At 35.3% G+C, this 21,870-nt stretch overlaps 2 protein-coding genes across 2 annotated transcripts; both read left to right on the forward strand.

Annotated features, from left to right (window-relative positions):
• The first annotated feature begins 3,797 nt into the window (after positions 1-3,797).
• On the forward strand, positions 3,798-8,685 carry LOC7459900 (eukaryotic translation initiation factor 3 subunit B). The gene is made up of 11 exons (XM_002308683.4): positions 3,798-4,096; positions 4,582-4,819; positions 5,365-5,511; positions 5,744-5,872; positions 5,975-6,103; positions 6,190-6,273; positions 6,368-6,492; positions 6,617-6,815; positions 6,903-7,435; positions 7,633-7,744; positions 8,064-8,685. The coding sequence occupies exons 1-11, from the start codon at positions 3,978-3,980 to the stop codon at positions 8,406-8,408; spliced, it is 2,160 nt and encodes a 719-aa protein (XP_002308719.1). The 5' UTR covers positions 3,798-3,977; the 3' UTR covers positions 8,409-8,685.
• A 5,772-nt stretch (positions 8,686-14,457) lies between these two features.
• On the forward strand, positions 14,458-19,776 carry LOC7489167 (probable protein phosphatase 2C 59). The gene is made up of 9 exons (XM_002308684.4): positions 14,458-14,628; positions 15,066-15,326; positions 16,366-16,493; positions 17,247-17,345; positions 17,448-17,606; positions 18,354-18,440; positions 18,522-18,613; positions 18,977-19,051; positions 19,258-19,776. Exons 2-9 carry the CDS (start codon positions 15,247-15,249, stop codon positions 19,414-19,416), a joined length of 879 nt encoding a protein of 292 aa, XP_002308720.1. The 5' UTR covers positions 14,458-14,628; positions 15,066-15,246; the 3' UTR covers positions 19,417-19,776.
• Positions 19,777-21,870: the final 2,094 nt, after the last annotated feature.

The following is a 21,870-nucleotide window of genomic DNA, read 5'->3' on the forward strand; positions in this document are numbered from 1 at the left end:
CAATGGATATGGAGATTGGTGCAATCTTAAAGAATGAGACCTGGGAGCTTGTTGATGCACCAAAGCAAGCAAAAATAATTGGAGTAAAGTGGGTTTATAAAACCAAGTTAAATGAAAATGGAGAGGTGGACAAATGCAAGGCTCGGCTTGTGGCAAAAGGATATGCACAAGAGAAGGGGGTAGACTACAATGAAGTTTTTGCCCCAGTTGCTAGGTGGGACACAATTCGCACAGTGATAGCTTTGGCAGCAAGGAATGGATGGACACTTTTTCAACTTGATGTCAAAAGTGCTTTTCTTTATGGCGAGTTGAATGAAGATGTATACATTGCACAACCTCCAGGCTATGAGATTAACGGGGAAGAGAAGAAAGTTTATAAATTGAAGAAAGCACTTTATGGCTTAAAACAGGCGCCAAGAGCATGGTTTAGCAGAATTGAAGGTTATTTTGCTAAGGAGGGATTTGAGAGAAGTAGCTATGAACACACATTGTTCATAAAGAAGGAAGAGAAGAACAGAATTCTAATTGTAAGTTTATACGTCGATGATCTCATTTTTACTAGCAATGATTCAATTATGGTGAGCAAGTTCAAAGAGTCAATGAAAAAGGAATTCGAAATGACTGATCTCGGTGAAATGAAGTATTTTCTGGGAGTTGAAATTCGGCAAAGTTCCAAAGGCATTCATATTGGTCAGAAAAAGTATGCAGAAGAAATCTTGAAAAGATTTGGGCTGGAAAATTGTAATGGTGTTAAGAATCCCATGGTTCCAGGAAGCAATAGACTGACAAAATAAGAAGATGGCAAGAAGGCAGATGCAACCTTGTTCAAACAAATAGTGGGGAGTTTAATGTATATAACAGTCACAAGGCCTGACTTGGCTTATAGTGTGTGTCTGATAAGCCGTTTCATGGCCAATCCTATGGAATCTCACATGATGGCAGCCAAAAGAATTCTCAGATATATTAGAGCCACTACTGATCTTGGTGTATTCTACAGAAAGGGATGTGAAGATGAGATGCTAGCTTATACAGATAGTGACTATGCAGGGGACTTGGATGATCGAAAAAGCACTTCTGGATATGTTTTCATGCTAAGTGGAGGAGCAGTGGCTTGGTCATCAAAGAAACAGCCAGTGGTGACACTCTCAACTACAGAAGCAGAGTTTGTGGCAGCTGCATCTTGTGCATGTCAATGTATTTGGCTGCAACAGATACTTAAACAGATTGGAGGTACTGAAAGGAAGTGTGTCAAAGTTCTGTGTGATAATTCTTCTACAATAAAACTTGCCAAGAATCCAGTTCTTCATGGTAGGAGTAAGCATATTGACGTAAGATTCCATTTTCTGAGGAATCTTACAAAGGATGAAGTAATTGACATAGAGCATTGTGGTACAAATGAGCAGCTGGCTGATATTATGACCAAGCCTCTAAGGCTGGAACTGTTCGAGAAATTCAGAGCTGCACTTGGGGTGAATTCAGCTGAAGAAATAAACTAAACTGCTTCAAGCATGTTCAGTTTAGGGGAGCAATTGTTAGACTTAGTCTTAATAATTTTAATAAGTGTCCTAGTTATTAGGACAGTGTTGTTAGCATTTGATATTCTGTTTTAGTTTTACCTATTCTTAAGCAAGGATCCACATCTTCAGGGTGTTGAAGACGTGAACTTATTTTTAGCTGTTTCTGTTGTTTCTTGTTCTGGCTATTTAAGCCTTAGTCTCATTTGATCAATTTATTGTATTATTCTAAGCATCCTGTGTGAAAGAATAATATACATCAGTTTTTTATCACCTATCACATTTTAGCTCACTTACTACTCAAGAATTTATTAGAATCATCTACCCTATCACACAACTATAGAAACCTTCCACGCCATACTTGCTAGTGACTGACCGGAGTCTTCTTGTTGGCGAACCTCGTGATAGTCCCCGACCTTTAAGAGCAATCTCCCAAAATTACAAAACCTGGCTTGTTTTGATGATATAGAATTTATTATCATATGTTAGAAGTTAGAAATATAATTGAGATCTCTTATAAGTTGGATTTTTTTTTTTTTGAGGTTTGCCCTTTTTTCTCTTCCGAACCAGGTCAATGAAAAAAAATCCAATTTTTAAGAAAAAAGTTCGAGATGATCCATGATTAACCCGCTCAACTGTCAACCCTTGTGTTAGGTTTTATATCTATAATCCTAACCAGCAATTTTCCATTTTTGCTAGTTCGGTTAAATATGGGCTCTGTTTCTGCTCGTTTTTCCCTTTTAAGCACCTAATTGTGGTCCATAAACAATTATAAACCAGCATCGGTGAAGCAGGACAAAGCATAACTCACACTAGGGGCAGTTTTTTCATCTTTTATTAAACAAAGATCGAGATTCATTTAGAGTGCAAACAGCCATAACTAACAAGCATTGCACAAGTAGTATTGGTATTGCCCCTGACAAGGGCTGCGGGCTACTAGGCTACTTGTGTAATTCCCCTCTTCGCCCAGCCATAAACTCTGCGCTGGACAGGGACCCTTGCTCGGGCGGCTCCTTCCATCTTGACTAGCTTACAGTGGAAGGCTGGCTGTCTGTAAACCGCCACCCTCTTGCAAGGGGGACACGATGGGGGCTATCTATATTCTCCCTCTCCCCCATGCAGTATCGAATTACGAAACAACAAAACTATTGCCTTTGTCCTTTATGGATCAATTACAAGTTAACCTGATTCACTCTGGCAGTTGACTTCATGACTGACTTCTTGATAACAGCTGGCCATTGTTTCCAGTGATGGCTGACATGCCAACTCTCTGCGGCCAAAACTTGGGTTTACAGGCAATGGTTGGCCACATTTTTGCTCTCTGCACAATTCCAGTCCAAGCCTAGCCACCATGAAGAGGGAGAGTCTTTTAGAAAAGGTTTAGCCACAGTTCTATAGATCATTTCATATGCATTTTCCATCATCATGAGGTAAATAATTGAGTCACGTTCTTTGGATGCTTCATCAGTGAAGAACAATAGCTGTACCTACCTCATATTCATAAAATGGGATCAATGAATGCACCGGAGTAAATCAAGTACATGCATCACCGGAAAAAACCACCATGGGCATGGATAAGGCATGATTCATCCAAGTAAATATATATCATAAAGCTTTGCTGAAGAAAAGATGAATGGTAATACAAGACATTACCAATGTGTGACTTTCTGAATTACACTCATTTCCAGCATCCCATCATGAGCTTCTTCGAGTTCTTCTAATTCATCCACATCATCAATAGGAATTTCTTCACTATTACCAGCAAAAGAACCTGCAGATCTGAAATATTGGTGTCAGTCAGGATCAGGAGATATGAAACACCTTTCGGCTACCGGACTACAGTGAATTGAACAGTATAAATAAAAAGAAAATAATTGAGTGAAAATAACATCCATTTTAGAAAATTCTCAAGGTTGTTTCAGCTAAAGTCTTATCATATTTACACTGATATTTTTTCAAGAATTTAAAGACTTGTATTCAAAATAACAACACCAGTTAAAAAAAAAATATTTACCATCTGAGCCAAATACCTCAATTATCACTCATATATTCCATAATATTTAAGAATCTCCATGATCAATTTAAGTAATTAAAAGATACCAAAACGACAAATATTTATGACCCAAAGGACTAAAACGACAGAATTGGTCAAACTCAAGGTCGGTTTTGATACATTGCCTCCTCTCCCGCTTTCCCGCTCTCCTTCTCTTCCAAGTCGGCCCAATCCATCTAGGCCCAATCACCGAAGCCCAACATAAATAAATCTCTAATGGCACATTCGTGATTCCACTCATTCATCTCATCAAGCAAAAACCCTAAATTACAGACTGACTCGTATCTCACTCTTTTCCCCTTCTTCTCCAGCAAGCTGTGCGAACCTACCGTTTCTCTCCCTCCAAAACCTCCTCATTGTTTCTCTCTCTAGTTTCTAGAGAGAGAAAACTCAATAAACGATTTTTAGCTATGGGAGAAATATCATTGACTGAACTAGAAGAGAGAGCCGCTGCGGCTGGCATAGATCTCTCGCTAATCGATATTGATTCAATTAAACTTCCTCCTGGAGATGATTTTGGCGTTATTAGGTCAGTTTTTAAAGGATAAGTTATTTTACCTTTTTTTTGTGTCTTGTTAAGTTTTGTTTGGTTGCTTAGAAAATATAGGGAAATTAGATTATTAATATTTTATGTAGCTTGTTTTTATATAATTTCTGAATTATTTGTGAGTGTTTTGTTTATTTATAATATTTTTTTTGTGAAAATACAGTAATTATATGTATAATTGATCTTGTAAAATCTGTGTGCTGTGTTTTAATTTTTCTGGTTAATATTTGAAAGAGAAGGTTAAATTTATAATAAATTTATAGTTTAAGAGGCAAAACCAGAAAGAAATATTAATTATTAGTGAAATGAAACGCTGTTTGGGTAAATATTCAAAAATGCTTGCCACATTTGTTAGATTTATTAGAAATAATAATAAAGGAAAATAGATTATATATGTTTTTAAAGTAAATTACCGCTATGTACTTTTGCTTTGATTCTGACTCTTTAATTTACTTTTTTTTGGGTAGTGATGATGAGGATGTCTATCAAGAAGAACAGATGGATTTTGACTATGGGTTAGGGAACACTATTGTAGTTGATAATCTTCCGGTTGTTCCGAAAGAAAAGTTTGATAAGCTTGAAGGAGTTGTCAACAAGATTTATAGTCAGATTGGTGTTATTAAGGAGGATGGCCTTTGGATGCCTGTTGATCCTGGGACTCAGAAAACTTTGGGTTACTGTTTCATCGAGTACAATACCCCTCAGGTAATCATTTTTCCCATGGTGTATATGTATTAATGCATCCATTTGCTTTCATTTCTTTGAATTTTTTGATGATTGTTATACACTCTACTTTTCTTGCATCCATATGGTTAAACGTGGCTTTGTGCATTGCCTTCCTTCCCCAAAATATCTAGTGATAATGTTGCAGTAGAAATGTGTAATATATAAGTAGTATAGGTGGCGAGTATTGTACCTGGCATATTATATAGAGCACACTTTGGGCATCTATGTTAATTGTAAGAGTTGGTTTTGGCCTGTGGCTGTTGAATGCTTGGATAGGTAGCAAGTAGTGTGCATGGCATACCATATAAAGAATACTTAGGGCATCTTTGTCAAGCAGTTGGCTTTTGCTTGGACTAATGAAAGGGCTGGCTATGGTCATAAGTAAAACTAGTTTTTTATTTTTTTCTTTAAATGTTATTTGCTGATGAAACAGCCTTTAGGTTTGTGAGTAGCCAGTCTGAGGTCCATGGTCATTTTTGTTTTGTTTTTTTACTCGTTACCAATTCATTTTGTTATGATTGCAGGAAGCTGAGCTAGCTAAGGAAAAGACAAATGGGTACAAGTTGGATAGAGCTCATATTTTTGCTGTCAACATGATTGAAGATTTCAATAGATTTATGAAAGTTCCTGATGAGTGGGCACCTCCAGAGATCAGGCCATATGTTCCCGGGGTAATTAGTTCAATCATTTTTCTCATCCTTACCCATCTTTTTTTCTGCTAGCTTCATTGTTGGAAGATCTGATTTCTATACTCTGCAAAGTTTATCAACTTATGTTCCCATCAAAATAAAAATAACAAAAGAGAGAAAAATGTAATAACTAAGGCCATAAAAACATTGTGCTTTTGAACTTTCTGGAATTTACTTTGTATAAAATATTCTGTAATTCGTGTGTCATAAACAGGAAAATCTTCAACATTGGCTCACTGATGAAAAAGCTCGAGATCAGTTTGTGATTCGCACTGGCTCAGACACTGAGGTTTTCTGGAATGATGCAAGACATTTGAAGCCTGATCCTGTTTACAAGCGTGCTGTGAGTTTTTTTTTTCCTTTCCAAAATGGCTAGTTTCTTTTTTCTCATCTCTTAGAAATTGCACTGACTATGGCAAATGACTTTACACATTTGCCTTTACAGTATTGGACTGAGAGTTTTGTGCAGTGGTCTCCGCTTGGGACTTACCTGGCAACAGTTCATAGGCAGGGTGCTGCAGTTTGGGGTGGCGACAGTACCTTTAATCGGCTAATGCGTTATGCTCATCCTCAGGTGTTTTTTTTGCCATCTCTCCTTGCAATTTGACATGGAATTTTGATTTCCTGTTTAACAATCTCCAACCTTGATATCATCTGTAGGTTAAATTCATTGATTTTTCCCCCGGTGAGAAATATTTGGTAACCTACAGCAGCCATGAACCAAGTAATCCTCGTGATGCTAATGTGAGTTTTTTTTTTTTTTCTATTTCTCTGCTCCTTGTGGTGTTGTCTGTTTACTTTTTTGTGGCGCTGGGATTAATGTGTTCTTGGTGTTTAGAGGGTTGTGATAAATATTTTTGATGTGAGAACTGGTAAAGTAATGAGAGACTTTAAGGGAAGTGCTGATGAATTTTCTATTGGAGGAGCTGGTGGTGTTGCAGGAGTCTCTTGGCCTGTTTTCAGGTGGGTTTTTTTTCCCATGATATCTGCAATCCTGATAAAACTTCTCCCCTTTTCTTTTTAATGATTAATTCGTCCATTTTCATCATTGATCACGAGGTCTGATTTAATATTTAATTTTTTCCAGATGGGGTGGCGGGAAAGACGACAAATATTTTGCCAAAATTGGGAAGAACATGATCTCTGTGTATGAAACAGAGTCATTCAGCCTTGTAGACAAAAAGTCCTTGAAGGCTGAAAATGTGATGGACTTCATTTGGTCACCAACAGATCCTATTTTTGCTCTCTTTGTTCCTGAACTTGGTGGCGGGAATCAACCTGCCAGGGTGAGTAATTAGGTGTGAAATGGATGGGTCATTTTATTTTGCAAATAAAATAAAAAAAATCTACTTATGTTCTGTATGAATTCATAGGTGAGCCTCATTCAAATTCCCGGTAAAGAGGAGTTGCGGCAAAAGAACCTTTTCAGTGTCAGTGACTGTAAGATGTACTGGCAGAGTAACGGTGACTACCTTGCTGTAAAGGTTGATAGGTATACAAAGACCAAGAAAAGCACGTACACAGGATTTGAGCTTTTCCGTATAAAAGAGCGGGACATACCAATTGAGGTGTTGGAGCTAGACAATAAGAACGATAAGATAATTGCCTTCGCTTGGGAGCCTAAGGGCCATAGGTTTGCTGTCATTCATGGTGACAGCCCTAGGCCAGATGTAAGCTTTTACTCAATGAGGACTGCTCATAACACTGGCCGGGTTTCAAAGCTAACTACTCTTAAGGGCAAACAAGCAAATGCTCTTTTCTGGTCCCCATCTGGTCGTTACCTAATTCTTGCAGGACTTAAAGGTTTCAATGGTCAGTTGGAATTCTACAATGTTGATGAGCTTGAGACAATGGCAACAGCTGAGCATTTTATGGCAACAGATATTGAATGGGATCCCACTGGAAGGTAAATTTTGAGAAATTGCTTGATAGCATCAATCATGTGGCTATTTGGGTACCATGATGTTGTTGTTTTTAAGCAAATGAAATTGGACTAATCCATATTTGTAATGGTAGATAAGTTTCCTTCTTGACAGCCTGAATCAAGCTGATCCATTGTTACTAAACTTGTTCTATGGCTATGATATTTGTCCTTGTTTGCAGGTATGTTGCAACTTCGGTGACTTCAGTTCATCATGATATGGAAAATGGCTTCAACATCTGGTCTTTCAATGGAAAGCTACTTTATCGGACACTGAAGGATCATTTCTTCCAGGTAAGATCAATCGTGGAAATATTGGCCTTAATCAACTTTAATTGGTTGGAGGTATTGACACGTAAAATACCACCACTATCTTAGCGTCACCTTGATGGTGTCTTTATTCCAATAACTAGTATCAATGATATGTTAGGGCCACCTGATTGATTGAGAATGTGAAACATTATGTTACAATGCCCTTGCTAAAATGGATAATCTTCGTTTGTCTTTGAACTTTGGACCATTCTTTTGGCCACTGCTAATCTCTTGTTAGTAGCAACTTTGATTTGCATCATTCTTATTCGATTACTTGTTGATTTTCCACCACTTGTGACAGTTCTTGTGGCGCCCAAGGCCACTATCTCTCTTGAGTCCTGAAAAGGAGGAAGAGATTGCTAAGAACTTGAAGAAGTATAGCAAGAAGTACGAGGCAGAGGACCAGGATGTTTCTTTACAATTGAGTGAACAGGACCGTGAGAAGAGGAGGATGATGAAGGATGAATGGTACAAGTGGGTCAATGAGTGGAAGCTGTTGCATGAAGAGGAAAGATTGCAGAGGCAGGTTCTAAGGGATGGAGAAGCTAGTGATGAAGAGGAAGAGTACGAGGCAAAAGAAGTTGAAGTTGAAGAATTGCTAGATGTTTCTGAGGAAATTCTTTCTTTTGAATACGGACAGGAGTGATCAGTATTCATATATTCAAATCTCCGCCCCTATTCAGCCTGTTTTCTACTTCAAGCAACCTTGCAGATACTGAAAAAAAGCTTGGCTTCCAGGTCAACCTTTAAGTTCCGAGTTCCTTTAATCTTTCTGGTAGAGTTATTATCTGTATTTTTTTTTCTAGAATCCTGTTAGTCCTGATAAGGGTATCCCTAATTTTTAAAATGCTTCTCATTACGGAACTAGCCTGTTGGATATACTCAATTTTGTTAGTTATTAGTACTTCAGTTTCCCATTTCCATTCTGCTTCTATCTTATTTTGTTTATAAGACCATGCTTTTAGCATATCATCATTTTAATCATTTCACTTAGCATTGTCAGAAGTAACCTTTACATGAAAAAACCTGATGGTTTATCCTGCAAGCTCTAGGTCAGTACCTAGTTAATTTGTAATGTTCACTTCTTAATTAGGCTAACCTTCAAAGTTTACCATTTTGATTCAGAGTCAGTGCTGGATAATTTCTTATGGTTCCAAGAAAGTTCTTGATGTCTACCGAACTTCATTAGAGATATTCTTCTATCGCTGAAGCATACAGCAGAGACCTCCACACCGCAGGCTCAACATGTTAATGTGAAAAATCATCTTGGTCTTAATTTGAAAGAGTTACTGCCTACTGGTGTTTTTTTACACGCTGGAAAATAACTAATAATGATAACCCTAATCGTAACGAATTTGAACTCAGAACTCGAGTGAGAAGTCAGAACTCCTCAACTTAGAGACCTAGTTCTGCCAGGTTGAGTTGCCGGCTTCAATGTTGTCCCTGCCGTATATAAAGCCTCTTAAATCTAGAATCTTCTTCTCTTTTTCCATTTTAGAAACTTCCTTTATCAGCCACTCCAGTTTGAGCAAGGAATCTACCTCTTGTGGTCGACTTACAGCTGCCAGAAATCCTCGTCACGCTAGGACTGTTCTGCCGACTTTGCTGCTGCATCTGCTTTCGCTAGGATTTCCGCTTCTACTCTTGCTGTTGATTTCTGGTCTCCTTGGTTCTCATCATAATCCAACAGCAGTGCCAAAAACATTAGAGGAAAAAATATTTTGAGAAAGATAAACATGAAGATTTTAAAAAGTTTAATAAAGAAAGTAGCTATCACTGAGTGTTCACGTTTAGAGAGGTTGCTGATGGTATATTATTTGCATTAACCTTAACTTTGCAGGGACATGCGACGCCCACGAGGGTGGCCAAGGGGCTTCTCTATCTGCGTCAAGCAGGAAAGCTGGCCTCGGAGTTGTGGATCGCAATGCTTATTACGCTTGGCATTGAGGCCTGAGGTTCATAGGTTTTCTTTTGAGATTATTTCAGCACTAATTATGCAATTCAACCATAAACTTCCTGAAACTTCTTGGATTTGCAAGTCTAGGCTCCTCCACGAGTCGGTGAAAAAACACAGATATTAAGAAAAAAACTGAAAGTCATCATACATTTTATGTATATTATGAGAGGAAACATCTTGGATTCGCACGATGTTTCTCTTTGTTTTCAGTTTTTTTTTTTTTTTTTTGTCACTCAATTTTTTTTTATTTAATCCTTTTGTATTAGATTAATTTGGAATATTTGGGTTTGTTATTTGTTTCGTTTGGCTTGGCATTGGCTATTAGCAGTGTCAAGAAACAAAACTGACTTTTGGTTGGTGCTTCATTTGAAAATATTAAATGAAATTGAATTGAATTAAAATAATTAAAGCTATAAGTACTGAATTTGAACACTAAACAACTATTAAGCCACTTTTCTTGCAAACATAAGGGATAGAATTGCACTTTCATGGAGAGATTCAACTCTCTTTTTTGTTCCCTCAATTTTTTTTAAAAAAAAATTGATCCTTTCACATTGAGTTTTTTTTGTTAGAGTGACAGTTTTTATTTTGTTGCCTAGAAATGGAGATTTTGTGATGTCGAGGAAAAACTATGACACACATTTTATGCTTGATTTTGTAAAATAAATTTAATTTTATTGATCTAAAACAATTAAAGCTTAAGAGATTAAATTTGAAACAAAAAAAAATTCAATGATTGAAAAGGATGGGTAAGACAACTTGGTTGGCTCGTGTGGGGTGAAGCCACCTCGCTCTAGCAGAGCATGCAACTTCCTCCAATAGCGAAACATCATCATCATGATTGCATTGGAAGCGTCGCTACGAGCTCTTGTCCATGGTGTGGTGTGTGTCAATGGAAGAGCAACGGAAAGGCTCCAACAACCTTTTCTTTCTTTCATTTTCTTTTTTATCTCTCCTCTCCTCGATATTCATGCAAGCATGCCAAAATTGAAAGGTGTCTTAACATTTTATTTTTATGTTAAATTTAGTCTTCATTATTTTTATTACTATTTTTGGTTTTGGGTTTTTTTTTAAAAAAAAAATTTCTCAATTTGATCCTTCAATGTAGGGTTGGTTAGGAATTAACTTCATTATTTTTTTTTGATTGGGTGATCTTGTTATCATGTCCTAGATCAAAGGTTTGAAAGGTTAAGTCGGGCTGATCCAATTTTTTTTTTACATTTTTTTATACTAATTTTATTTTTCTATTTTATTTTTCGACAGTGAATTTATTGAAAGTTGAGTTTCATGATTTTTTTATGAGGTGAACTCATTCTCAAGACTCAGGTCACGGGTTTGAAAGGTTAACCTGGGTTGACAACAGTCTTTTTTTAGGTCCTTCTTTAGACTAATTTTATTTTTCAAAATCATACTTTCATAGTGGTTTTGTTTGAAGTTGGGCTTGTGATTTTCTATGCTTTTCTTTATAAAGGGTTATCCCGGTCTGATATCCTAGGTTGCGGGTTTGGTGAGTTAGTCTAGGATAACTCGAGTCTTTTTTTGAATTGAATATTTTTTAGTTTTGTCTTTGAAGATTAGGTTGGGTTGTAAATTAAGTTTCATGATTTTCCTGATTTTCTTTTATTAGGTTATCTTGTTTGTATAATTTAGATAATGAAGTTTTATGGACCTACCTGGTTTTGCTAGTTTTTCTTTTTTTCTAGGACTTTTTTTTATTGAATTTTTTTTATTTCATCATTTCACATTGGATTTGTTGTGAATTAGACATCATTTTTTTTCTGATTTACTTTCTATGATATTATCCTTGTCTTACGAGCCGAGATTTTGGTTCGATATGCTAACTGTGGTTGATTTAAGTTGCTTCTTTGTACTTTTTTTTATATTTTTTTTTTAATTTTATCCTTCAACTTTAGGTTGGCTAAGAATTGAACTTCGTAATTTTTTTTTTTGCGGGGCTTTTTTTTTTGTGCGGGTCAATGATCACTTTTTTTTTTAATTTAATCCATTTACTATTGTTACATTTTATCATACATTTAAATAAATTACTTTATTAGACTAGTCGATGGATCGAGTCATGAAAAAACACATTAGCGGTGCCTAAACATTCTCTTTTAATGTTAGATAAAAACTTTGGTCGTCCCGACCTATAACATCTCATTCAACCAATATTCTAGCAGTTCCTGTATGATCATTATGCCTCCATACATGTTTCTCAGAGTGCACACACTTTGGTTGAGAAGAAATTAATACAAGCTCTGTGCATGCAATGTAAGAATGAACCCTCCATGCACCCTCTCACAGCTCACTAGTTTTGACGGTGAACAGACATGTTTGCTGCTGTCGGTGAGGTCGGTCAAGAGAGAGAGGTACTGCTGATGAGTGTTGACGAAGGGAATGGATCAGTTGTCACGTGGCAAAATCATTCAAGTATTCTCTTCTACATCTATCAGGCCCTAATTTATTTCCACGTGATATGTCTCCCTCTCACAGCCCATTTTCCTTGATGCTATGGAGCTTTAAGAACCCTAACGGTAACCCTACTAGATTAGGGTATGCTAATTATGTTGCCATCTGGCAGGGTTCAACAAGTTTGTTGACATTTGTTTTTAGTTTAACTTGGGTGTCTGGGTTAGCTTACGCGCACCTCGACTAATTTCATGGGCCTTGAAGTTAATGACCATGTAAGTCTCCAGTGACTATCATATGAGCAATCACAGGGCTCGAACCTGAGACCATAGAGGGAGCAAACCTCTTAGTCCCAAGTGGTAAACCATTGAACCACCACCTAGATGGTTAGTTTGTTGATATTTTTTTTTTTTTTTGATTATCGTGGGTGTCCGGGCCAGCTTGCGCGCACCTCGACTAATCCCACGGGCCCTGAAGTTAACGACCATGTAAGCCTCCAGTGGCCATCATATGAGCGTCCACAGGGTTCGAACCTGAGACCTAAGAGGGAGCAAACCTCTTAGTCCCAAGCTCTTACCACTGGGCCACCACCTAGATGGTTTAGTTTGTTGATATTTTGTGCTGACAAGTGGTGGTAGGAATTATAATGATAAAAGTCTACTTGTATATATAAGCTCATTGGAAAATCATGATACTGCGGGATCATAGCTTTATTTGTCTCTATCTCATCATTCATGCACAAGTTTGGTCTCAAGTTATTAATCAAATTGTAGATAAATAAATAATTCGAAGTGGCAATGTACGTCAACATGGTTGTGTGAAGACCTTTTCTTTTGTTTCTTATATATTTAAATCAATTTAATATGTTGATATTAAAAATATATTTAACAAGAAAATTTCAATATATTTTTAAATAAAAATATTTTAAAAAATAACTACTAATATAATATTAAACTAGTTATCGGACACAAGGACATATTATGTGTTTGTCGGTAAGAAGGTTTGTTTTGTTTTATTTTGCTTTTATAGCTTGGATATGTATACAAGAATTACGCAGTCATTAACATCGTTAGTTAACAAATAAATGGGATTTAATTTTAATTATTGCCTCAGCTAGAATAAAAAAAACGTCTAAGGTTTAATTTTAATTATTGCCTGAGCTAGAATAAATAAAAGGTAATTTGATAGGTTTGTCTAACTTGTTCGCACAAGTTGACCATAAATTTAATAAACATTCCGTAAAAGTCAAAGTAGCTTAGGATACCTTTCGAAATGAACTAAATCTTGTGCGACAACATCATTTTCAAGCAACTAGTAATCCAATTAGAGCTTAAATTTATTTAGAAAGAACATAATTAATCCATATATATATATATATATATATATATATATATATATATATATATATATATATATATATATATATATATCACCACTTCCACATCTAATATTATTAATATAAACCATTTGGTAGATGATCTAGTAATAAGAACTTGGGATCAGGAGGTTTGCTTCCCTGTATTCTCAAGTTCGAGTTATGTGATTGCTAATATAATAGTCATTGAAGGCTTACATGATCATTAATATTAGGACATGTAGGATTAGTCGAGGAGCGTGTAAGCTGACCCGAACACCCACGTTAATACAAAAAATAGCTTCAATATGTCTTGAATGAGTTAAATCTTAGTAAATTAACCAGATACAATCTAAGATAACCGAGAACAAAAAAAATAATGATAATAGACATGTTTTTTTATAATTTTATTTTAAAAATATAGAAATTTATTTTAAAATATTAATTATTAAATAAAAAAATTCACTTCAAGACCATATTGAAAAAAAACATATTTTATATATTTATCTTTAACATCATGTTTTTATTTTTTATATATTTATCATTTTTATAGTTTATACTGAAAGGAAAAATAATCAATAGCATAATTCAAACATGATACTCTCGAGCTAAATAATAGTTTTCTCTGTCACCTGAATGACTCATTTTCTCATCTCACAGTCATTAGATTATATCTACAACAAAGTCAACTTTCATTAAAACACCCACCGGCCCTTTAAATAAACAAGTATTGTATTAAAAATAATTAAAAAAAAATAAGACTTTACCCACCCAAACAAAAAACACACAAAAAACAGAAGAAGAAGAATAAAAGTCAGGTGTAACGCAGCCCAAGATAGAAAAACACACATCATCACATGCATGGATAACACGTGTCAAGTCAACAATAAAGTAGCTAATAGCAATTTTGGCATTGACCTAGTCTAATAACCTCCTCACGCAACGGCTACGCGCATGAATCCCTCTTTTTTCGTAAAACAAACAAAACGACCCTTCCTCTTTTCACGCTAACTAAATTATTTCCTTTTTTAATTTTCTTTTTCAAAATCTTGATCGATCTACTCTCTCTGTGGCGTCGTTTTGTGCTTTAACGCCTTTTAAGCGTTTCCGTTTCTCCTCATGGCATCTTGTGTCTCTTCTTTCTCTCAGGTTCTCTCTCTTCTTTCTCTCCAGTTTTATTTAAAAAAAAAAATTTGTTGTTGTTTCTATTTTTTATCATGTAAATATTATCTTGCTCTTTTTTTCTTAGATTTAATTATTGATCAATGCAATTTTTGGAATGTAATTTGCGAGGATTTTGAGTCTTTTTTTGTTTTTAAGATTTAATGTCATTGATTAATTAAGTAGATGTTTTTTTCTTAAGTTTCCATTTTTTAATATGTAATTCATGAGGACTATTTTAGATTTTATTGAATTAATAAATGTAATTGTAAATGAAATTATATTTTTAAAAAATTATATTTTTGAAAATGTAATTTGCGAGTTTAATCTATGAGATTGTAGTGTAAGGTTAACAAATGTAATTTAGGGTTTAATTTTGCTTGAGTTTTAAGATTTGTAATCTTTGTTATTTGGTTGCTGTGCAGGTTAAGTTACTGAATTGGAAATGATTCAGTAAATGAAAAGATTGGTGAGAGATCAAATTATAGCAAAGTGTAATATAAAGGAAAATTATTAATTTCTTCACTGTCATTGTTGTTGTTTGTGTAATTGTGAATAAAGAGAGAGCAAAAGAAGGAGAATTGTGTAGTAATTCTTATTTTAGGGATGGGGTATTTGAATTCCGTTTTATCATCTTCAAGCCAAGTTTATGCTGATGATGCACCTGTAAGCGGCGGTGGTCTCAGGTTTCTATTAATTAGCTCTTTAATGTCTTTGTTAGATCTACTATGGTGTAAATATTTGGGTTAAGTTGTTTTTTATATGTCAATTGTTGGTTTGATGCAGTCAATGTTGTGTTTGGCCAGTATGTTGTTGTTTATGACATGGGTTTTTGATTTTGTTTACTTGTTGATTAATATTGATTGTCTATGGCGAGTATGTTGTCTGTTCTTGCTATTAAATGCTTGTTTATGATCATTGATTCATGTCCAATCATGAAGATTTTGTTAAATCATAATCTTTTTTGTTTGAACTTGTAATCTATAAATTTAAAGCTCCGTGAATTCGGAAAGCTTTAACATATTTTCTGTCGATATTCTGTTCTTTTGTTAATTTCACAGCTGCTCGCTTATTACCTGTAATTCTTTTGCATGTCGTCTTATATGTCTTGATAACGTGCAAAATGAGAGAAATGTGACCTAAATCTCATTTTTGTCGCATTCAAGATTCCTTTTTGCGTTGAAAAAATAATGCTAGAAAGTCTTGATTCCCTCTTTGACGGATCTGACATATTATAGATTTGTCATGTTGAGGTGTCTTTCTTTGTGGAATGAGTTGTTATTTTCTTGCTCACTCTTGGACCTAATTCTTGAATCCAACAAGAAATGTTTTTATGAATCATCCAAAGTAATTATTGTGTCGCATGGACTGAAATTTGCATGGATTTGACTACTTGGTCTTGAACATGTGACTTAATACTCTGAGTGGATGGAAACATAATACTTAAAGTTTTGAAATGATTACCAAGAAATGGAAATTTTAACTCGAGTATTACTGAAATTCTGTAAGCAACATTTCTTGTTACTCTCCAATGTAGTTTCTATTTAACATTAACCAAGTAATGTGACATTCATGTAAGCTATGTGTGACATGCTGTGTAATTCTTAGATTGCCGGATTACATCTCTCTCAAAGATCACTATTTCTTATTTTCTTCCTCTGCCTCCAATATTATTTAGTTCACAATATTTGTTTGGCTCCGAATTTGAAATTTTTCCTGCAACAGTCAGAATGGGAAATTCAGTTATGGATATGCAAGCTCTCCAGGGAAAAGATCTTCCATGGAAGATTTTTACGAGACAAGAATTGATGGTGTTGATGGAGAGATAGTTGGTCTTTTTGGAGTTTTTGATGGTATCTCTTTCTCTCATTTTACTCTTTGTTTCTACTTGTAGATGTATATAGCAAAATTAATTTAGCAGGATAGTGAATGCAATAGAGATATGATGAGGGGGTACTTTCTATTAAATGCGTAATGCAGCAACATTAGTTTCATTAATTACTATGTGTGCATCCCACTTGGCACCAATCTAAGTAACTGTTGGTTTGTGATGGCTATTAATATGCAAGTGTGCTGTCTGATGAATATTCTTGTAATTCTCCACATGTGCCCTTTGCAATTTCTTGGGTAATTTTCTCCTTTTTATGCCTGATATCACATTATTTTCTGTCACCAGCATGTTGTATTCTCAACTGATGTGGTCCATAGGGGAAATTAAACTATCATAGATTAGCCCGTGTGCTCAATCTGTGATTTATTCTTGTGGAGGAGGAACGTGGTTGAACTGATTGTATGCAGATTTGGATATTTTGGTAGACAATTGTTTGCTCCAGTGTGGTTGCAGTACTTGAAGCCATATGCCAATGCCATTGTTGGCTGGGAATGGCAGATCTAGCATGTTTAATCACAAATTTTACGTTGAGACGGCCTATACCAGTCTGTTGTACTGTTATTTATTTGGTTTAATAGATAATCACTTTTTTTTTGTTTGTAGTGTTGCTAGCTAGTTGAAGAGAAATATAATCATATCATATCTTTTGCAATAATTTTCCTTTTCAATCTTATGAGCAGATAATGTAGCAAATTTTCCTGGCATGGTTTTTCAGGTCATGGAGGTGCACGAGCAGCTGAATATGTGAAGCATAACCTTTTTAGCAATCTGATCAAGCACCCAAAGTTTATTTCCGACACCAAATCAGCTATATGTATCTCATTTCCTTAGTGCCAATGTTTCTTTTTATCTAATCTTCAAATTTCTCGTTCAAGGAACTTGATGTTTAATTTTGAATTGCTCCCTCTCTCTGCAGCTGATGCATACAATCACACAGACTCTGAATTTCTGAAATCAGAAAATAATCAGAACCGGGATGCTGGATCAACTGCCTCTACAGCTATTCTTGTTGGTGATCGTTTGCTTGTCGCTAATGTTGGAGATTCCAGAGCTGTCATATGCCGGGGTGGCAATGGTGAGACTCAGAATGATTGTAAAACCATTTGCAACTTCTAGAATCCTTTTCATTTTTCCAACATGTGATGCATTTTATGAAAACAGTACTGCCAGTGTTTTAATTTTTTTGTTTAAGTTGGCTGTTGCCTAGAATTCCAAACTAAAGATTCAATTCATAGTCATCCGGTACTGTTGAAGAAATCATATAGAATAAGGCAATGCTGCTGCTGCTGCTGCTGTTAAGAATTGTAAATAATAATACAATACAAGAGTGGAGACCGTGACTGAAACAAAATTTTAGTTATATGACTTGGTATCACTTCATTCATAATTTTGAAGCATTAAGAGAAATCAATGTGTAACTTCAATACAAAATCGTCATTTGAAATTTGGAGAGCCAAATCTGTTAGCTATAGTTAATGTCCTAGAGCGTTTCTTTTTCTTTTTCTAAGTGGGAACAGTCGATGCAAAAGACTTGTCATTTTGATTTTGATTTTGATTTCCAATAATAAAGTTCCAGTGCTTGTGTTAATTTTTTTGTGATTTTTCACTTAGGAAAGTGCATCTCATGGTAATATGTAATTTGGAAAGGTAAAGAAATCTATTATTGGCCTGTTAAATCAGGATAATGACAACGGACCAAAATACAGAAAGAAAAGCAGATGCTTTGGGAAAGAGTATGAGAGCATTTTTCTGAGTACTGTGGTTGTATCTGTTTAGTTTATCACATAATTAAGTCATTAAATTGTCTTGCCATTTTCTTTAGCTATTGCTGTTTCCCGAGATCACAAGCCAGACCAGACTGATGAGCGGCAACGGATTGAAGATGCTGGAGGATTTGTCATGTGGGCTGGTAAGGACCTCATTCTTTCTATTTTTTGATTAAAATTTTCTTGGGCCATATGTATCTCGTGATGACTGGAAATAATGACAGGTACTTGGAGAGTTGGTGGTGTCCTAGCTGTCTCTCGTGCATTTGGTGATAGGCTCTTGAAGCAGTATGTTGTTGCTGACCCAGAAATCCAGGTCTGATTCTTAATCTATTCAACAAATGGTTGACATTTTTCAATTTAAGATACCTTAAAATGATAAATCTTCCAAAATTTATATGTCATTACTCATGAGCACATGCACACTTGCACTCACTCAGGTGCATTCAGGGATGCCTTTTGGAGATAGACTTTTAACTGCTAAATGCATGAATATTCATGAACATTGCTCAAGCGTTTCATTTCATAATTCTTGAGCAATGTATTGCTTTTCAATTACTTACAGTTGTCCTTAAAATAAAAATACGCTCCAACATGACTATGGGCCTTGTGATTTTTTTCTTCTGCGTCTTTTCTTTTGAGCATGTTTTGGTGACCAATATTCTCATGGAAATTGTAGGAGGAAAAGGTTGACAGCTCCCTTGAGTTTCTTATCCTTGCAAGTGATGGGTTATGGGATGTTGTCACAAACGAGGTTTGTCCTTTTAGCTTCTTTTATGCTTTCATGTTATGGAGGTTGATGATTCATTTTCCACCACTATGCAAATGATCTGGTGGAAATTGGCATACTGGTGCTTTTTAGTGAAGTTTTTTCCTCGTCAGAATAAAAACAGTTGATGGTCTTGTTTTTTATTTTTTATTTTTTTGTCATCACCATCTGATGCTCCATCCATTCCTTAGGAAGCTGTTGAAATGATCCAGCCAATTCTGGACCCCGAGCAGGCAGCAAAGAGGTTGATGCAGGAAGCATACCAGCGAGGCAGTGCAGATAACATCACCTGTGTAGTAGTCCGTTTCTTGGGAAATCAAGGTGGTGCATCTGGTGGTGGCTCTGTGTGAGCATGCTGAACAGGTACTGTGCTAGGTTTTTATTCTTACCCAAGGATAAAAAAAAGGACCAGCATTGAATCCTGTGGTGCGAAGCTGATCAGGGAAACATGATAATAGCATCATATGTTTTGTAAGGATAGAAAGACGAAGGAAGTCGACAGGCTGCCAACGTGTATTTTACATGTTTCAGCTTCTAGAATAGAACTATCCAAGTTTAGCATACGTGCTTGGGTCTCGAGGTAGCTGGAACTGTGAGCTTGTGAGTCTGTAAAGAGTCTGGAGACTGTTTTATCCATTTCATCCGTCTGTTGTAAATGTGGTTTTCCATACTTAGGTTTCTTTCTTGCTAATTGCATCTCCTTTACCTGAGCTCTTTGTAGTGTTTCAGTTTTGTTCGGCTGCCTGTCTGAAGCCTCTCGATTTTTCTCGGTTAGATCACCATCGTGAACCATTCAGAGTTTCTGCTGCTGAAAAGCTCTTGGCAAGAAGATGCTTCTTCCCCCATGCCCCAAGAAGTCCGTGTAATCAGGCAATGAAAGCCCTTCAGAGGAGAAAATAGATTGGATCTCCTCTGATGGGGATGGGAATAAACTTTGGCTTGGTTACCATCCATCTATGCCACGACCAAATAAGGCAGTGGCAGTGAACTTGCGAGCTCTGAATTTCAATCACGCCGCTGCCTCTATTGCCTCCACCCTTACTTAGCCTCTACCTTTACCATGTTTGGATCTCGACCGGAAAGGAAAGTGAAAAATGACTTGTTAATGTACTTAATTAGGGAATGCATAGTTAAGCAACTTATTAATCCCTATTTTGGGGGCAAAACACATGGTGGCATGAATCCCAACGCTTTATGGGAAGAAAATTAAGATATGCTGCATTTTTTATGCATAGTTGAAGGTTGATCCTGGATGTCAGGACCAGAAGATATTAATTTGGACAAACTTAGTTGATCCGGTCAAGTTTCTAGCCACCAAGTTGATCTGAATATCTTGTTAAAAAATAAAATATTATTGTTTTAATATAAATAATTAATTCATGTTAACCCACGAATTAACTTAATGACCTAGCAATTTAAGTCTTTTCCAGGATTAATTTCTGGATTGGATCTGACAACCAATCTAAGTCAATTTACGGGGTCAATTTATGAATATATAGTGAGAGGACTCGTAATACGAATAAAAGCAAGCTCGACAAGCTTGCAAGGATTTGCCATTATGATCAGCGAGCGAATATTATCATCGTCCTCTTTTAAATACTAACAACTATAAATGTAAAAGTCGAAGAATTGGAGAGAAACTTCCCCCCGTGAAATAAAATACACCAACAAATCAGCTGCTGCTTTGCCATTATGAATTTTTCTTGCCTTGCTTTCCAAGGGTAAGAATAACTTGATAGAAAGTTTACAAGCACTCAAGTGCTTCTGAATAATTTGAAAATATATCAAAGAAGAAGAAGAAGCTTTTACCTATTAGTTGTTGTTCACCATTTTATTCCTTTTTTTCAATGATTAGAGTATTCTTGGGTCATCTTTTCATACATTAAAACTATTTTTTATTTAATATTTAACATGCTATTTCTTAATGTCACATGGTGTAATTATCAGAAATTCTCTTTCTTGCAATCTTCATTAAAATTCAAACAAAAAATAATAACATGAGAATCAAATACATTTTAAATATTTTATTTGATTAGTGTTTTTTTCTGTAAAAATAAAAACAAATATAGAAGAAACAAAATCGTGTTTAGACATGATAAAAATATAAAATAAATTTATTTTTAATATTTTTTTGGAGTGAATTTATATTCTTTCAAAACATTAACAATATATTTCTCTTGTTTTCACTATCTTTATTTTTTTTATATTTCAAATTAAATATTATCTAAATTTTGATAAATTGGGAAAAACATTTGCTTTTGAATATCTTCGTGAAACAAAGAATGATGTGTCATGATGCATAATATATCATCCGATGTATAAAAAGATATGGTCAAGGTTGAGTGTGATTGTTGTTATTATGGTGGTGGTGATTGTTTTTTTAAATATATTTTTGCTTGAAATATATTAAAATAATATTATTTTTTTATTTTTTAAAATTTATTTTTGACATCAACACATCAAGATGATTTAAAAAAATAAAAAATAATTTTAAATCAAAATAAATTTAATTTTTTTTTAAAATAATAGTCTTCCCATGACGATATTAAAAGGCAAGTTGACAATGTAAGGGTACTGACATGATTCTGATTTTGCTCTTCTTTTTGTGGGGTTGAAATGGGAATGGGGCCCTTATGTCTGTTAATGGGCCTTAATTAGTTTCTCGATAGTATTAGGTTTTTGCAGTTGCAAGCCCAGAGTTTGGAGCCCAATAGTAATGAGAGAGTTAGCTTAAATATTTAGCAAATGCTAGAGCTGACACGAGATATGCTCGGAAAAAGGGCTTATATCACTGGATTGATGAA

This window comes from Populus trichocarpa, chromosome 6 (genome assembly GCF_000002775.5).
Source record: "Populus trichocarpa isolate Nisqually-1 chromosome 6, P.trichocarpa_v4.1, whole genome shotgun sequence".
Classification (NCBI taxonomy): Eukaryota; Viridiplantae; Streptophyta; class Magnoliopsida; order Malpighiales; family Salicaceae; genus Populus; species Populus trichocarpa.